Here is a 15,011-nt window from a genome sequence, read left to right on the forward strand (position 1 = left end):
ACAATTGCGGCATCAATTTGGTATTGCCGATCTTGAAAAACTCTTTCTGTAGTGCTTGCTTGTTCTTCCACCTGGGAAGGAAGGAAGGAATCAAAACATATCTCCTGTTGAATGAAATTTGAATTCAGTGACATCTTTAAGACCAATAACATTTTACTCAAGGTATAAGCTTTCATGTGTATGCACACTTCTTCAGACACAGTGAAACAATTTCCTTAACCAATATAGGAAGAAAGAGGTTGCAGGCGGTTTAGCTGCCAGGAAGGGCCAGTTAGAGGCAAGAGACACAGAAATAAAACTCGATATTACCAGTCTATATAGGTGGAGGATGAGCAGTAAATTATCATACAGCATAATGATGTTTAACAGATACAGGGATAAAACAGGAATAATAAACTTAGTTTATATGGTTTACATTTGTTTAGGTTCAATTTTGAGGAGGGGACACAGAGAATATGTCAAAATTGGAGACTAATGTATTCTTAATTGTGGAATGCTAAAATGCTGAGATCCTGTCATCCTTCTTCTCTCAAGCATGGAGGCGATTTTACAGCATATTCTTCTTTGAAGTGGGTCAATTGGTTGTGCAGATTGATATCCCCTGTCCCCAGACCAGAGAAATACATTCCAATTTCTACTATAAATTATGTTACATTGCAAGCTAGTATTCTAATTTAGTATTACAAATTAGAGATAAAATAAAATGGCCCTTCTGGGGGGGGGGATGGGTGAGAATATTGAAATAATGAGGTTAGCATATGTAGTGAAAAGAAACCAATATCCCTGTTAAATCCTGGGGATTCCATCAGTTTCCAATTTTGACATTTATTTCCTTCCTTGTTCCCCGCCTCTCCCTCCAGAGCTGGAAACCATATAAACTAAGCTGATTATTCCTGTCTGGATCGGCAAAGTATTGATATTTATCTGGATACTACACTCTTAGACTAGGAAACACCTGCTACACAACCTGAGATACATGAAACCACATTGTGTAGGAAGGGGAAAAATTCTCTACTTGCTCAGTCACTTCATATGCTTCAAAAGCCAGCATGGTGTAGTGGTAAGTGTTAGGCTAGGATCTGGGAGTTTCAGGTTCATATCTGCAGTATGCCATGGAAGCTTGCTGGGTGAACTTGGACTGGTCACACACTGTCAGCTTAACCTATTTCACAGGGCTGTTGCGAGGGTAAAATGGAGGAGAAAGATGTAAGCTGCTCTGGCTCCCTGTTGTGGAGAATGGTGGAGTATAAATGAAGTAAAATATGTAAGATGGAACCCTTATTTTAAACATGGTGCCCATTTAAAAGCACTAGGAAGGACATAAATTTCCATTGTCGACTCAAAACCTTGTCTAGAGAGGAGACAGCGCAAAGCAAGCTCTAACTTCAATGCCTGGAACAAAACATGAGCTACTTCATAGGCCACCTGATCAGGAAGAAAATGGGAACCAAACAGGATATTGGAACAACTACATCTAAGAAGCCAGCTGGCAGGAAGCTCTAGACTGAGAGAGAGCTGCCACCTGACATTAGCTAGAGTTCCCGGTGACCAACAGTCTGAAAAGCAGAACTGCCAACATAGTAATGGTACAGCACCATGGAATAGTTTTTAAATTTTAATTGTGTTAATGCTTTATAGATTTTATTGACTTATTGTTTTAATTGTGTAAACGATTGTCGTAAGCTGCCCTGAGTCCGCTTGCGGAGAGGGCGGGATAAAAGTCTAATGTAAATAAACAAATAAATAGCTCTGACTAGCAGGGATGCAATGTAAACAGGTACCCAAACAAGCCTAAAGAAATAACAGGTCCAATGTCATTTAACACACAACAACACAATTTGCTTTTCAAATATCTGGTAATAACTTTTTCCCTACTGTCTGGCATCCCATCCTCTAAGGAGGATTTGAGTAGGTACTCCCACCACATCAAATAGTTCTGACTCACCCAGGCTGCATAAAACTGGCAGCTGGAGCCAACACTTTTGCTACTGCACTGCCTTTGGCTGATTTAGGGCATTGCCTGGGCATCCAGAAGATCCTGACATGTATTACAGTAAACTAAAGCAGAAAAACCAAAGTAGGTACCGTTTCTTTCATCTGGATTTGATTGATTTTTATCCTAAACAGCTTATGCCTGAAGTCATCATTGCAAGTGAATTTGTCTCCATCTTCCACATCCTTGCCTTTGGGGCTTTTGGTCAGTACTCTTGCCTTGCCACAGGCTAATGACTGGAGGGTTCGCCGTAGTTCTCCATCTTCTGTAACACACAGAGAAAGACAGCTTAGTAGGTTAGCTGCCAGCATTCAGAAGCCACAAGAAGGTCCAAATACTAACCAATTCCAGTGGCCTGTTTTATCTCCTCTAAACTGAATTCTTCGCCTTCATTAAACATCAGCAGCACCAGAGTCTGGAACAGAGAGACTTGTAGCTCCTTTTTGCCCTGTCAGGGAGAAAGTGATCAAAAATTACAGAGCCACTTTTGAAAATGTCAGGTAATTCACTGTAAGATACTTCCATGTATGCAGAGGGAAAAGATATGGCTTGTGGAAATATTATTTTGATAACTGCTGCCTTTATAGCCACTTCAGCTCTATGCAGGCCTAATGTTTAGCCATGGCTTGTCCTTAAGTTAAACGTTACAGTGGAACATAAACCATGGTTATGATGTGGCCACAAGATCAGGATGCAAAGCTATACTCTGAAGTGGGTTTAAGACCCATGGTTTGTATTTACCATAGGCTCAGTGTCTTGTCTGCAGTGCTTAAACACTGTTAAAGACAATTTCCACAAGTTCTTCAGCCTCTGCACCTGCAAAACTTCAAGCCAGTTTCAGTAGCTTCTCTGTGTACACACCCTTTGCACAAACCTTGGCTCAATGACTGTAAAACTATGGTTTCACTGTACTTGCTCAGAGTTGAGGCAAGAAACCATGGCTAATTATGTTTACACCAGGCTTTAAAGCTAAAATTAAATGTTACTGAATGTTTTCTGATTCAAATGTACAATTTTGTTCTAGACCTACGCAGCCTTAATTGAGGGGAAGATGAAGCTGTTCAACTGTCACATTCCCCAACAGCTGGTGTGGTTTAGTGGTTAGAGTGCTGGACTAGAATCTGGGAGTCCCAGGTTTGAATCCCTACTCTGCCAGAGAAGCTTGCTGGGTGACCCTGGGTCAGTCACACACACTCAGTGTAACCTACCTCATAGGGTTGTTGGGAAAATTGAACAGAGAATATGAGAATGATATAAGCCACTTTAGGTCCCCAACTGGACAGAAAGGTGGGGTATAAATGAACTAAAATAGGATAAAATAAATAAAAAAGCTCCATGCATACCAAACCAAAAAGAAAGAATGGCACTACTTTTACAAGCATACCTAGCTTAGCTAATACAATTAGCCTTTTACTTTTAACTTTTGCTGACTCCCCCCAACCCCCAAGCATGGAAAGTCTTAAACTTGTGAGTATTTACACAGAAAAATAACTTATGAGATTAAAAAAAAGAGTTCAAGGAAGCTGAGGAGAAACCCAGAGACACTTAAGAGAGTTTCAGAAAGGGAATGGCCATGAAAAACTCCTGCTGTGCTTCACCTACATTATAATTTCAAACTTGCGCTGAACCATTCATACACACACCAAAAAGGAAAATTACCTCTTTAAATTCTGCTTTGAGTACACAGTGCCCTAATGTTGACTGCCACTGAAGCTTCCTGCCACTGTGTTTTCCAAGGTAAAATGTCTTAAATATCTCCTGCAGTTTTACCATCTAGAGAGAATAACAACATCAATTGCACTCTATAGAAATTAACATTTTCTCATCCAGATTTTTCTCTTCTCTTCCTTCTGCTTTACAAAAGCTACATTAATATTTTAGTAGAATCTAAGGCTGCAATCCCCAGCAGGCCTACTAAGAAGTCAGTCATTTTGTTCAATGGGGCTTACGCCCAGGGAAGTATTTTTAGAACTGCAGCTTTAATCAAGCAGTAGCTTCTCTGTGAAGATGATATTATAAACAATCAATTAACACTTTTTTCCTTTTTACATACTTTAGAAAATAACAAGGAAGCAAAGAAGAATAGAACCCTAATTTTTGTCACTGTATCTTTTAAATTCAGAGAAACATAATTTATACAACTATAGTAGTGCCAACTCATGCCCAATTTTACTTATCTTGTTTTATAAGGTATTTTTAATATCCTGCCAAGAGATGGATGCTATCTCAGACATTCCTGGCACTTGAACTCTCAGGAGCTTTGGAGATTATTAGACAATGAAGCCTTAACTTTTAACCATTCATTTGCATTGGTCAAAGCCAAACTACAGTAATACAGTTAGCCATGCTGGCAGTGTTGGCTGTCTTACCTCTGATGGTAGGTGGACCTCCATAGGCACGTAGGTTGGCCAATAGCCCATAGTCAAGATATTAACTGTGAGTTCAATGTTACCAGGTACATTCTGATTTTGCATATACTGCAAGAAGGATGAAACACAGAAGGCATGACAAAGTATTACAAACAAGTTATAGGCATTAAATGTCAGATTCTTTAAAACAAATTTGAATATTTGTATCCTGGTGTTCCTCCGAAGAACTCAAGAGTAGCGCAAGTGTCCCCCAACCCCCGCCTGATAGGTAGTTTAGGCTAAAGGAAAATATCTGTATTCTGATAACATCACAGCCCTGTGACTATTCATGACAGGCATGAATGCAGCTTGTCATGGTACCTGTCTGCTGCCCCCCACCCCACCCCGTTGAGCCAGAGAAAGCTTTCTGGTTTTGTAAGCCTTGAAACAAACTCCATAACATCTGAATGTGGGCATCTGGGAGTATCATGGCCAAGGGGAATTTAAACTCAGATCCCTCCAACCCAGTCCTTTAACCACTATATCACCATACAGGCTCCACAAAAAATAATAAAAAAATAAAAGGGCATATAGATTTGGCAAACAGAACGCAAATTTTAAAACACTTAAAATGAGAGGCAACTATGGTGATGAAAAAAAAAATATTTGGGAAGGCCCTCTCAAGTGCAATTGCAAAAGGTTGTTTTGTCAAAATACCAGAAGCACCAGGAAACCAGAAGAAGAAGATACTGAATTTATATCCTGCCCTATACTCTGAATCTCAGAGCGGTCACATTCTCCTTTACCTTCCCCTGCCCCCACCCCTTACAAGGCACCCTGTGAGGTAGGTGAGGATGAGAGAGCCCTTTCAAGGACCACTCCTACAAGAGCTATGTCTGACCCAAGGCCATTCCAGCATCTGCAAGTGACGGAGTGGGGAATTAAACCCGGTTCTCCTAGATAAGAGTCCACGCACCTAACCACTATACCAAACTGGCTCACCCAGAAAGATGTAAACAATGGAAGGTTTTGTATTCATACTTGTTTAAATTGTATCATGATGTCTTTAGAAAGTTCCATGTCCTTAAACATTCCTTCAAGTTTGCTAGTGAAAGCAGCTCCACATTCTATAAAAAGGATAGTTGTATTAAAATTTCAGTTAGGTTTATTTTGTGGATTCCAGCAGAAAATTTAAAAGTGTGTCATTAACAAGGTGTCACAAAGAGATTCTATTATGTGAAAACCGAGCATGCAGCTCTCAGATCAAGTCTAGAAGGCAATTATTTAAAAAACTACACCAAACACAGAGTCCTGTAGCATTTTAAAACATTCTTAATTATGACAGTGAAAGCTTCCATCAGCCATATCCTAAGTAGGCTGTTCCAGCTCATGAAATCTCACATCACAATCAATTTCTTTTTGTGAGACCAATGCTGCTCAGAAATCCCTGAGTGATCAAGCACTGGACTATGTTATGTTAAAACAAAGGTCCAGTTTTGAGGATGCAAAGCTCAGATTTGTAGGAAATTTACCAGCCTAGGCCTGGAATTCTAGGCATATTTACACAGGAAAAAAGCTCACTAAAAATCACTGGAATTTGTTTCCAAGAACAGGCAGAGGATCACACACACACACGATGAAATGTTTTTGCATCTATCTGATATGTATGCATACTTCAATGCACATAGTGGGAAGGTACACTGGCCTATATATTTTGATGTGCATGTGAACTTCTTAGAGAAGAAAACTTATTAGTGCCCCTTCAGAGCAAAAGCAGCAACTGTTCCTTACCGCAAAAAGAGGATGTGACCTTGAGTTGCCTGCCTCTGACCTGACACTACTCAGGAAAACTCTAGAACACAAGGGAGCTACATATGCCTGTCAGAACTCCTGTACCTAACTTTGGTTTCCCACCCAGGCTTGCTCCACTCCATAAAACCATCTTTCTTGAGTCAACCTTTTGCTAAAAAGTTTCAGGTTACCTATGTTCACTGTTTGCTTCCTTCTGAATTTAGCTGCTTGTTAACTTAAAATCCTTTAAACAGAACATTCTGAAAGTCATAACATTTTTTCTCACAGTAATGAATCTCTACATAGGAAACATACACCAAGGCCTGTTAAGAATGATGAAGTGACGTTCCCCTACAATTATGCATAGCAAGGTGCTTCAGGTAAGCAATCCCCCTCCACCCCGCCACGTGACTGGCTGTCATCTGCTTTCTTCTTCCTCTTTCTTGCTTCCTTCTGTGTCTCAGCTTGTTTTGCCAGGCTTGCTCAATAGCACAGGAGTTACAGAACTATTTTCTTCATTGGCTGAGGCTCCTTCCTTGGGGAGGAAGAGCTTGCTTTGCCAAGCTCTCTCAATTGCACAGCAGAGCTACTGAGCCAAACATCTCTTCCTTCTATTAGCTGAGGCTCCTCCCCCTCCTACTCCCCTGGAGAAGGAAGGAAAGAGCCAGAGCTTCCTTTGCCCAGTTCCCTGGATCCCATGGGAGAGATACAAAGAAAGCACCTTTAAGACCAACGAGTGCTAATGTTTTAAGCATGTTTTATTTTAATCAGGGGTGTCACATTCATTTGTTAGGAGGGCTGGATCTCACATAAATGGGACTTTGTGGGGCCGAGCCATTCATGTCCTAAAATGTAATGCCAGATAGCAGAGATATAGACTTTATAGAGGACACAGGCCAACACAATTAAATATATCATTTTAAACTAAAAATACAAATATGCTTAAAACTCTTGCAATATTTTGTTTAAAACAGAAAGGGGGGATAGTGAAATTTTGCAGTGCAATTTTAAAAATAAAACATCAAGAAAAAGCACAAGGATCACAGCAGAACCTTTAAAAAATGCTCTCAGCCTGGGAAAGCATGAAATGGCAAGGCATTGCAAGCTTTTCCCCTCCCCCTACCCCCCAGGTCTACTCAAATTAGCAATGGCTCTCCAGTGTAATATCCCCCTTTGGCTGTGGGTTCCCAAGTTAGAGTACTCTCTAGGCACTAGTTCTCACTCCATTAAGAGACAAAGCTGGCTTAAAGCATCAATGCTTGATTTGCAACAACACCAGGAAGCTTCAGCTGGCCATAGGAACACTGGGAAGTTAAGCAGAGTTTCTCTCCATTGAAACAAATAGACAAAGTTGCAAGGAAAATGTGGAGTGGATTTTCTGTTCATGTCTGCTTTGCCCAGAAGCCCGAAAGAAAATCCATTCTGCATTTTCTTTGCAACTCTGCTTCCAGTTTAGCCTCTGCAAAGAGAAGGCAGAAGGAGCTGGGAACGTCATTGCAGCCTTGGAGTTTCACAGGGTGACGACAGGAGCGGGGAGAAGAGAGCCCCGCGGGCCTGACTGAAGCCCTGGGCGAGCCAATTTGGCCAGTGGCCCACATGTTTGACACCCCTGTTTTAAGTTTTTAAAATTTTTTAAATTGTGTTTGTCTGTGTCCTTTATAAAGTTTATATTTCCGCTACCTGGCATTGCATTTTATGACACTCATGGCTCAACCCAACAAGGCCTCGTTTATGTTAGATCTGGCCCTCATAACCAATGAGTTTGACATCCCTGATCTAACGGCTTCTTTGCATGTACATGCATGCACGCAGCATTTATCAAATGAGGGAAACACAGAGACAACTTGAACAAAAAGAATTTAGAAAACAAAAGGAAACCTTACCGTGTTTGAGTTTGGAAAGCATGGATTTCTCAGCATCTACTGATGCACTTTTGCCCACTAATAGTCGCTTAGCTAGATCTTTTTTGTAAAAGGCCTCAAAAACATCCTTGCCTGTAGAAGACAGAAAACTCACTTTTTTCAAAAGCCTCAGTGGAATTTAACTGTAGCCCCCTCACTCAGAAATTAGCATCTAGTGGCTCCTGGACCTCCTGAGGGGAATAATTTAGTATGCATGCCCATAAACCCATTTGCCAACCCAAAGAAAGAGAAGAAAAAGACTGCAGATTTATACCCTGCCCTTCTCTCTGAATCAGCGACTCAGAGCGGCTTACAATCTCCTATATCTTCTCCCCCGACAATAGACACCCTGTGAGGTGGGTGGGGCTGAGAGGGCTCTCACAGCAGCTGCCCCTTCAAGGACAACTCCTGTGATAGCTATGGCGAACCCAAGGCCATTCCAGCAGCTGTAAGTGCAGGAGTAGGGAATCAAACCTGGTTCTCCCAGATAAGAGTCTGTGCACTAAACTACTACACCAAACTGGTGGAGGAGGAGGGGACTTAGAGCTTGCCATGCAGGCAAGAAGGTTGCCCGTAGCTAACTTGAGAAGATGGCAGATAGTATCCATGCACTTACAAGGTGAGGGGTTATTAATTTCAAAAATAAGGGGGGGAGTCACTTTTCCAAGTCTTTACACTTCACTAGCTATGTGTATGGAAGTGTTCAAATGTGTTCAGACAAATGAACATACTTGATTATTTACCCTATATTGTATCAAGATGGATAGTCATGTTAGTCTGTCTGTAGTAGCAGAAAAGAGCAAGAGTCCAGATGCACCTTAAAGATTAATAAAATTTGTGGCAGGATATGAGTATCTGAAGTGAGCAGTGACTTACAAAAGCTCATACCCTGCCACAAATTTTGTCTTTAAAGTGCTATTGGACTCTTGCTCTTTTCTACTACCCTGTATTAGGACTTCACTCTAGTATTTGAGACCGCAACTAAAAAAAGAAATAATCTACAGAGGACAGCAGCTACACAATTGTGAATTCTTTAAAACTTATACTGAACCTACTTTCAAGGTTGCTTGTGTAGCTGCTCAGTAATTGAGAAATTTCCAGGTCTTACCGTATATGAACCTAAATATAATCATAATTTTATCCAGCATCTTTTCTAGCTCTTCATCAGTAGCCTCTTTGTTGCCTGCACGAAGCTTTGAGTCTACATACTTAGCTGAAAGAAAAACAGAAGAAAGGGAGTGATGGGATGTGAACATGCATGTCTTCACTTTATTCGACAGCAGGCCCTGTCAGGCTTCTACTGCTTATAATCAACAAGAAATGCCCCACAGGCAATGTTAAATTCTGGCTTGGACAACGCAGACATCTTTGCAGAAGAGAAACACACTGAACCTAACACTCAGATCACAGGAATTAACAAAAATGCTTCTCTGTCCAGCCTGCTCATTTGCTCACCAAGTACAGCTGAAGTCTTTATCAAGTCTGATTGGAGCCTGGCCCCAATTCCATTTCAAATTAAGCCAAAGGTACCAAGCCCCTTGGAGAAACTAAACTGAACTAAAGTCAGCTAAAAGGGATCTGTTAGTATTTATGAGCAAGGTTAACTGATCTGTGTGTTTTGTGATAAAATCATTCCTAAAGACATTGTGAAACAGGGATGCCAGCCTTCAGGTGGGAACTGGGGATCCCATGGAATTACAGTTCATCTCCAGTCTGAAGAGATTAGTTCTCCTGCAGAAAACTGATGCTTTGGAGGGTGGACTCTGTGGTACTGTACCTCACTGAAGTCCCTGTTCTCAGGCTGCATCCCCAAATTTCCAGGAGTTTCCCAACCTGGATCTGGCAATTCCACCTCACTACAGGTGACCATGGGGGACCTGGAAGCATTATCTTGAAATTATCTTCATATTTCCCCATATGAAGCTCATCCCTTGCCAAAAGGCAGTCATTTCTGATTTTGTCTCCTGCTGCTGCCTTTTAAGTTTAACGCTAAACCCCTGCAAAAGATTGGCTTCTCTAAATTTCGTAAAAACTTTTAGCTAAAGCAAATGTTTTGCCTTGTTAGATATTAGTGCAAACAAGACACTGCTGCCCCTGCCCCCCAAGCTAATGCAGTCTGCAAAAATGAACCGGGTGGACAGTTGAATCATTATTAGGTAGCAGCCTATTTTGAGAGTGACATGGTGGATGGTCAAAAGAGATGGGACCTTTCTGCTCCAGTGCTCTCCCTCCCATTTGCTTAGCATTGAATCTCTTAAATTTCAGCACCAAGTGAAAACATTTTTTTACTCAGTCTTTTTTTGCTGCCATGTTTTAGCTGACCTTCCTTAACAGCTTTATCACCTTAACACTGAAACTTAAAATTCATATTTACTGTTATAATGCTTTAGTGTCTTTTACTGGTCATTATGAGTTGCCGAATTGTTCTTCTTGAAGGATTTTTATGCCAAATGATACTTCATTGATACTTATGCTGTTGTATGTATGTGTTGTCTGTTTTAGGATTCCACTGTCAATTGCTTTTTTTTATTAGTTCTTCTGGGAAATGTCCTATACTAATGGCTCCCAGTAGGCAGCTATGTTGGTCTGAAGCAATAGAACAAAGCAGTAGACAAGCGCACCTTTAAGACCAACTAAGTTTTATTCATACAAAAGCTTACATTCTGAATAAAACTTAGTTATACTAATGGATGTTTGTATGCCTAAATATTCTAAGTTAACCAAATAAACCAACACTCTCTGAACAGTAAAGATAGTGCTACAGAAATTGAACAGGGAAGTTCCACCAGGGAAAAACAGATTTAGTAGCTGGAGAATTTACTGCCTATCAAGTTAGTGACTGAAAGCTTCCCCCCCCCCCCCCCTTCCCAAGCTCCAGCAACTGCTGGATATTCTGAAATCCAAGGACAGCCCATGATTTTGACAGCACTGCTTTGACTGAGAAATCATAACACAAGATTAAGTATTCATTAAGTTTTAAACCATACCTTTGTGTCAAAGGTTTGCAATCTGGTAAGCTTAACATTTTCCATCATATACTTATCTCAGTTTTATTAACATGAAGCTAAGATGCTTGTAGGTTGAACAAAGGAAACCTCAAACAGTATGATCAGCATTCTTCATACAGGGAATGCACCAGCAGCACATCTGTTATAGAGCTAGCAAGTCATATAATTTTCTTCACTAACAACTAATGGTTCTTGTTGACATCCTAGAATGAAAGTCATGGCATAAAGAAAAACATACCTATGAGCTCAGCAGGTTTGTTTGGTCTTTTGTTGATGAAAGTTTCAAAAGCTTCTTTCATGGCATTGACAAACTTCTCATTCTTCAGAAAGCAAATATCAATGATATGATCAACTTTATCCTTAAAATCTAGCAGTTCTTGGACCATGGTTTTGTCTTTTTCTGGATTAATTACAATGGTGCTACCAAATGCCTGTAAAATAAAAACCTCATATCAGACAGGCCTGCTGGCTGCCAAGGACAAACCAGTTTAAGTTACACTTGATTGGTAGGCATCCAATCTGTAACTCGGAGGAAGAAAGTCCACAGACGTTATTTGAACAGCAGTTATACTTTATCTTACTATAAACAGGATTCTTGTGACTTGAACACACATGAAGTTACCTTATGCTGAGTCAGACCACTGGCCTATCAAGGAAAATATTGTTTAATCTGGTAGCCACTCTTGAAAGTTTCAGGCAAAGGTTTTTTGTACCACTTACTACCTGATCCTTTTAACTAAAGATGCCAGCCGGGGACCGAACCTAGGATCTATCTCTATCACTGAGCCATGTCTCCTCTCCTACTTGTTAGACTAGCATGGTTTTTATTCTAGCATTAGCTTTCTTCAAATGGAGCCTGCTTTGTCCCTGAATGATTTTCACTAGGCAGTCATATATAAATATATACTTAGTGAGGACCTTTCACATGGATCTGATGAAGAGTGCTCTATTCTGAGGGAAAAAAAAAGTAAAGGTGGTCCCCTGCGCAAGTGCCAAGTGTTTCCGACTCTGGGGTGACAGCTCATCAAGATGCTTTCATGACAGACTTTTTGTTACAGGGTGGTTTGCCATTGCCTTCCCCAGTCATCTACACTTTACCCCCAGCAACTGGCCTGTAGCCAGAATTTTTCATTTGGTGGGGCCCATAGCCAGGATTTTTGTTTAGTAGGTCACATGTTTTTGTGGGGGCCCTAATTATTATGCTGAAGTGTGTAACTTGGTTCCATTGCTTCAGACCGATATTTCTTTTAACCAGCTTCTCAGGTCTGACACAGCAAGGCAGGTTTCATTTGGCTGCCTTTTACTGAACAGTAGCATCAATACTGACATTAAAAATTGGCAAACAGAGAAGCTTTGGGTAGGGTAGAATGTTCACACAGTAGTAAGACCTACAGAATGCCTTGGGCCTAAAATTAAAGTTAAAACCAACACTTTAATTAGTAAATAAATAAATGGCCCCTCCAATCAGCTGATAAGAGGGGCCATAAAGGTGGAACAGGGGTTCAACTAGAGGGGCTTGGAACTCCCTGGAAACCCTCTAGCTACAGGCCTGCTCAGCAATCTGGGTACTCATTTTACCGACCTTGGAAGGATGGAAGGCTGAGTCAACCTTGAGCCAGCTACCCAGCTTCTGCCAGGATCGAACTTAGGTTGTGAGCAGAGCTTGGACTGCAGTACTGCAGCTTACCACTCTGTGCCACAGGGCTCCTAGATTCTGTGAAAAGGTTATGCTTGTTAATTATCTTGCGGCAAAACCAAGTTTCTTGTAGGACCTTAAACAGAGCACCTCAGAACACATTTACGTAATAATATTATTACAACCATCTGCATAACAGCATCTATAGGGGAAAAAAAATGTACCCTCTGGTGACTCAACAGGATCCTTGACAACTCAAAGATTCCAAGAGAGTTAAGAGCTCCAGAGCAATTTTACGTGGTATTCCACACTGACTGTAAGTGAGAACACTTGTGAAATGTACAAGTGCATTATGGATATGCAAAGATGGCTTAAAGAAAGCTGGACTATCTGTTTTCCTAGTCCAGTACTATTTACTTTGACATGCAGCAGTTTCTGAGCCTCAAGCAGAAACTTTTCCATCCCTGGACCTCATAGGCAGGGAATGTTTCTTTCCTAATTAAAAGGTACAGTATCCCATTAGACAAAGATTACAACGGGACTCATACTGGTGGTCCAAATAATAAAGAGCAGTAACAGTCTTAACTGTCCACGCTGCAGGATTCTTTCCTTACCCCAATAAATGTAGGACCTGATTCTAAGCTGACAGAACAAGTTAGTCACATGCCTGTACCTTTATATATTCGATCCAGTGCTGCAAGAGAACCTGCACGCCACCTTTCACTCTACTGAATAGCTGATACAGCAGAGACAGATCTTGAATTCGGTTTTCATCCAGAAGATGGTTTAAACCTGCAAGTTTTCAAAATTAAAGCACATTACAATTATTCCAAATCAATGCATGTTTGTTCAACAAGAACAAATGTTAAGTTTCAGTTCATAAGACAACAGACCATTTCTTTCATTAGTTTTGAGTACAAGAAGATTGCCAGAACCAAACAAAGGGAGAAAATGGCAAATGTACACTGTTTCTGTTGTAGTTGCCAATTTCTTTTATGGACAAAGGTTGCTGAAAACCAGCTCCCTTAACATGTGGTTACTTAATGTACTCAGGTAATCCTACATGAATATTCCTTTAGCAGGAGTACTAGGTTTATGCAAGTTTCTCCACCTTGATTTGAACAGCACATTACCTTATGATCACAAAAATGTGATTTATTGCTCAATATAAGGCAAGGAAGTGTTTATGCTTTGCAGAACACAGCAGTTTATCTGACTCACCTGCCCCCCAAATGCTTGGAAACCACTTTGCCACAAAACAGCACAGTGTAAGCTTTGTTATCCAGCACTCAAGAAGAATGGGGGTTGCCAGTTAATCAAATGCACCAGATATTCAAGCTTACTTTCCTGCTCCATCACTACATGGAGGAAACTCCCATTCCCTTGGGAATGCCATGGCAACAGCCCCCAGCCCTGGCCAAACTATTCTCCTCCCCCCTCAGTCAGAGATATCCTACACAGCAAGCAGACAAAAGGATCAACTGACAAGTGGCTTCCAGCAGAGCTCACTCCCGATAAATTGAGACAGACTGAGGGCGAAGGAGGTACCTAAAGATTTTGTCAGCTAACAGTGCTGGCTGCGAGAAGCCCTCTAACAGGTAGAAGCATCAAGCTGCCCAGCTGGAAAGGGGGGCAACCACAGACGTATAGAAATGGTGGCTGGGGGAGCTTGCCTTCTGAGCAATGCTGGTTAAGCACCTTTTCTGGATATTCACGCTCCAGACAACCAAGCTTTTACTGTACATCTTGCCGGTTCATGTTACATTATCATTACATACAAGCTCTTATCCATATTTGCTTTTCTTTTAGCATCATTCATTTTTACTCCAAAAATACATCTGAAGACACTGCTGTGACTCCTTACCTCAGGCAGGGAGAATGGGATTTGTGGCCCCCTCCTGATAACCATTCAGTGCTGTTTCATGAACTGGATAGCAAAGGGTGTTAAGAAAGAAGCAGCACCTGACCGTGTCATTTCCTTTCAGCACAGGAACTGAAAGCCCCGAAGAAGCAGTAAACAGAAAGATTTCTATAAAGAAAGATAGATTACCTTTCTGTAGAATGGCTGTTAAATGTTCACCTAGTAGCTGTTTTTCTACAGTAGCAATTAGTGGTTTCCTATAGGAAAAATGTTTAGAATTACATTTCTTTGGCTCACCATTAACCATTTTCAAATCAACTGGAACACTATGAGTAGCTACGCTTCACACGGTAACATCCCAGCTATTATAACAGTGTCATGTTTTTTTTTTAAAGCATGACTCATTTTGTGTGTGCCCCCTCCTTCTTTAAAAGGCAGATCAAAAAGCACCTGACAAATGAACACATGCAACA

At 40.9% G+C, this 15,011-nt stretch overlaps 1 protein-coding gene across 1 annotated transcript in view; it reads right to left on the reverse strand.

The window, feature by feature from the left end:
* Positions 1–5: 5 nt before the first annotated feature.
* Positions 6–15,011, reverse strand: part of LOC132590548 (cullin-4B-like) — a gene marked incomplete at its 3' end in the record, with an annotated part of 36,342 nt that continues 21,336 nt past the window's right edge. Inside the window, exons 10-20 of the mRNA XM_060263472.1 lie at positions 14,728–14,795; positions 13,351–13,469; positions 11,280–11,472; positions 9,142–9,246; positions 8,016–8,126; positions 5,383–5,468; positions 4,363–4,470; positions 3,653–3,766; positions 2,336–2,441; positions 2,086–2,258; positions 6–71 (exon numbers count right to left, since the gene is read on the reverse strand). Of these exons, the coding sequence (XP_060119455.1) occupies positions 6–71; positions 2,086–2,258; positions 2,336–2,441; positions 3,653–3,766; positions 4,363–4,470; positions 5,383–5,468; positions 8,016–8,126; positions 9,142–9,246; positions 11,280–11,472; positions 13,351–13,469; positions 14,728–14,795 (1,249 nt within the window). The remainder of the gene's footprint in view (positions 72–2,085; positions 2,259–2,335; positions 2,442–3,652; positions 3,767–4,362; positions 4,471–5,382; positions 5,469–8,015; positions 8,127–9,141; positions 9,247–11,279; positions 11,473–13,350; positions 13,470–14,727; positions 14,796–15,011) is intronic.

The sequence above is a fragment of the Heteronotia binoei genome, unplaced genomic scaffold, assembly GCF_032191835.1.
Source record: "Heteronotia binoei isolate CCM8104 ecotype False Entrance Well unplaced genomic scaffold, APGP_CSIRO_Hbin_v1 ptg000283l, whole genome shotgun sequence".
Lineage (NCBI taxonomy): Eukaryota > Metazoa > Chordata > Lepidosauria > Squamata > Gekkonidae > Heteronotia > Heteronotia binoei.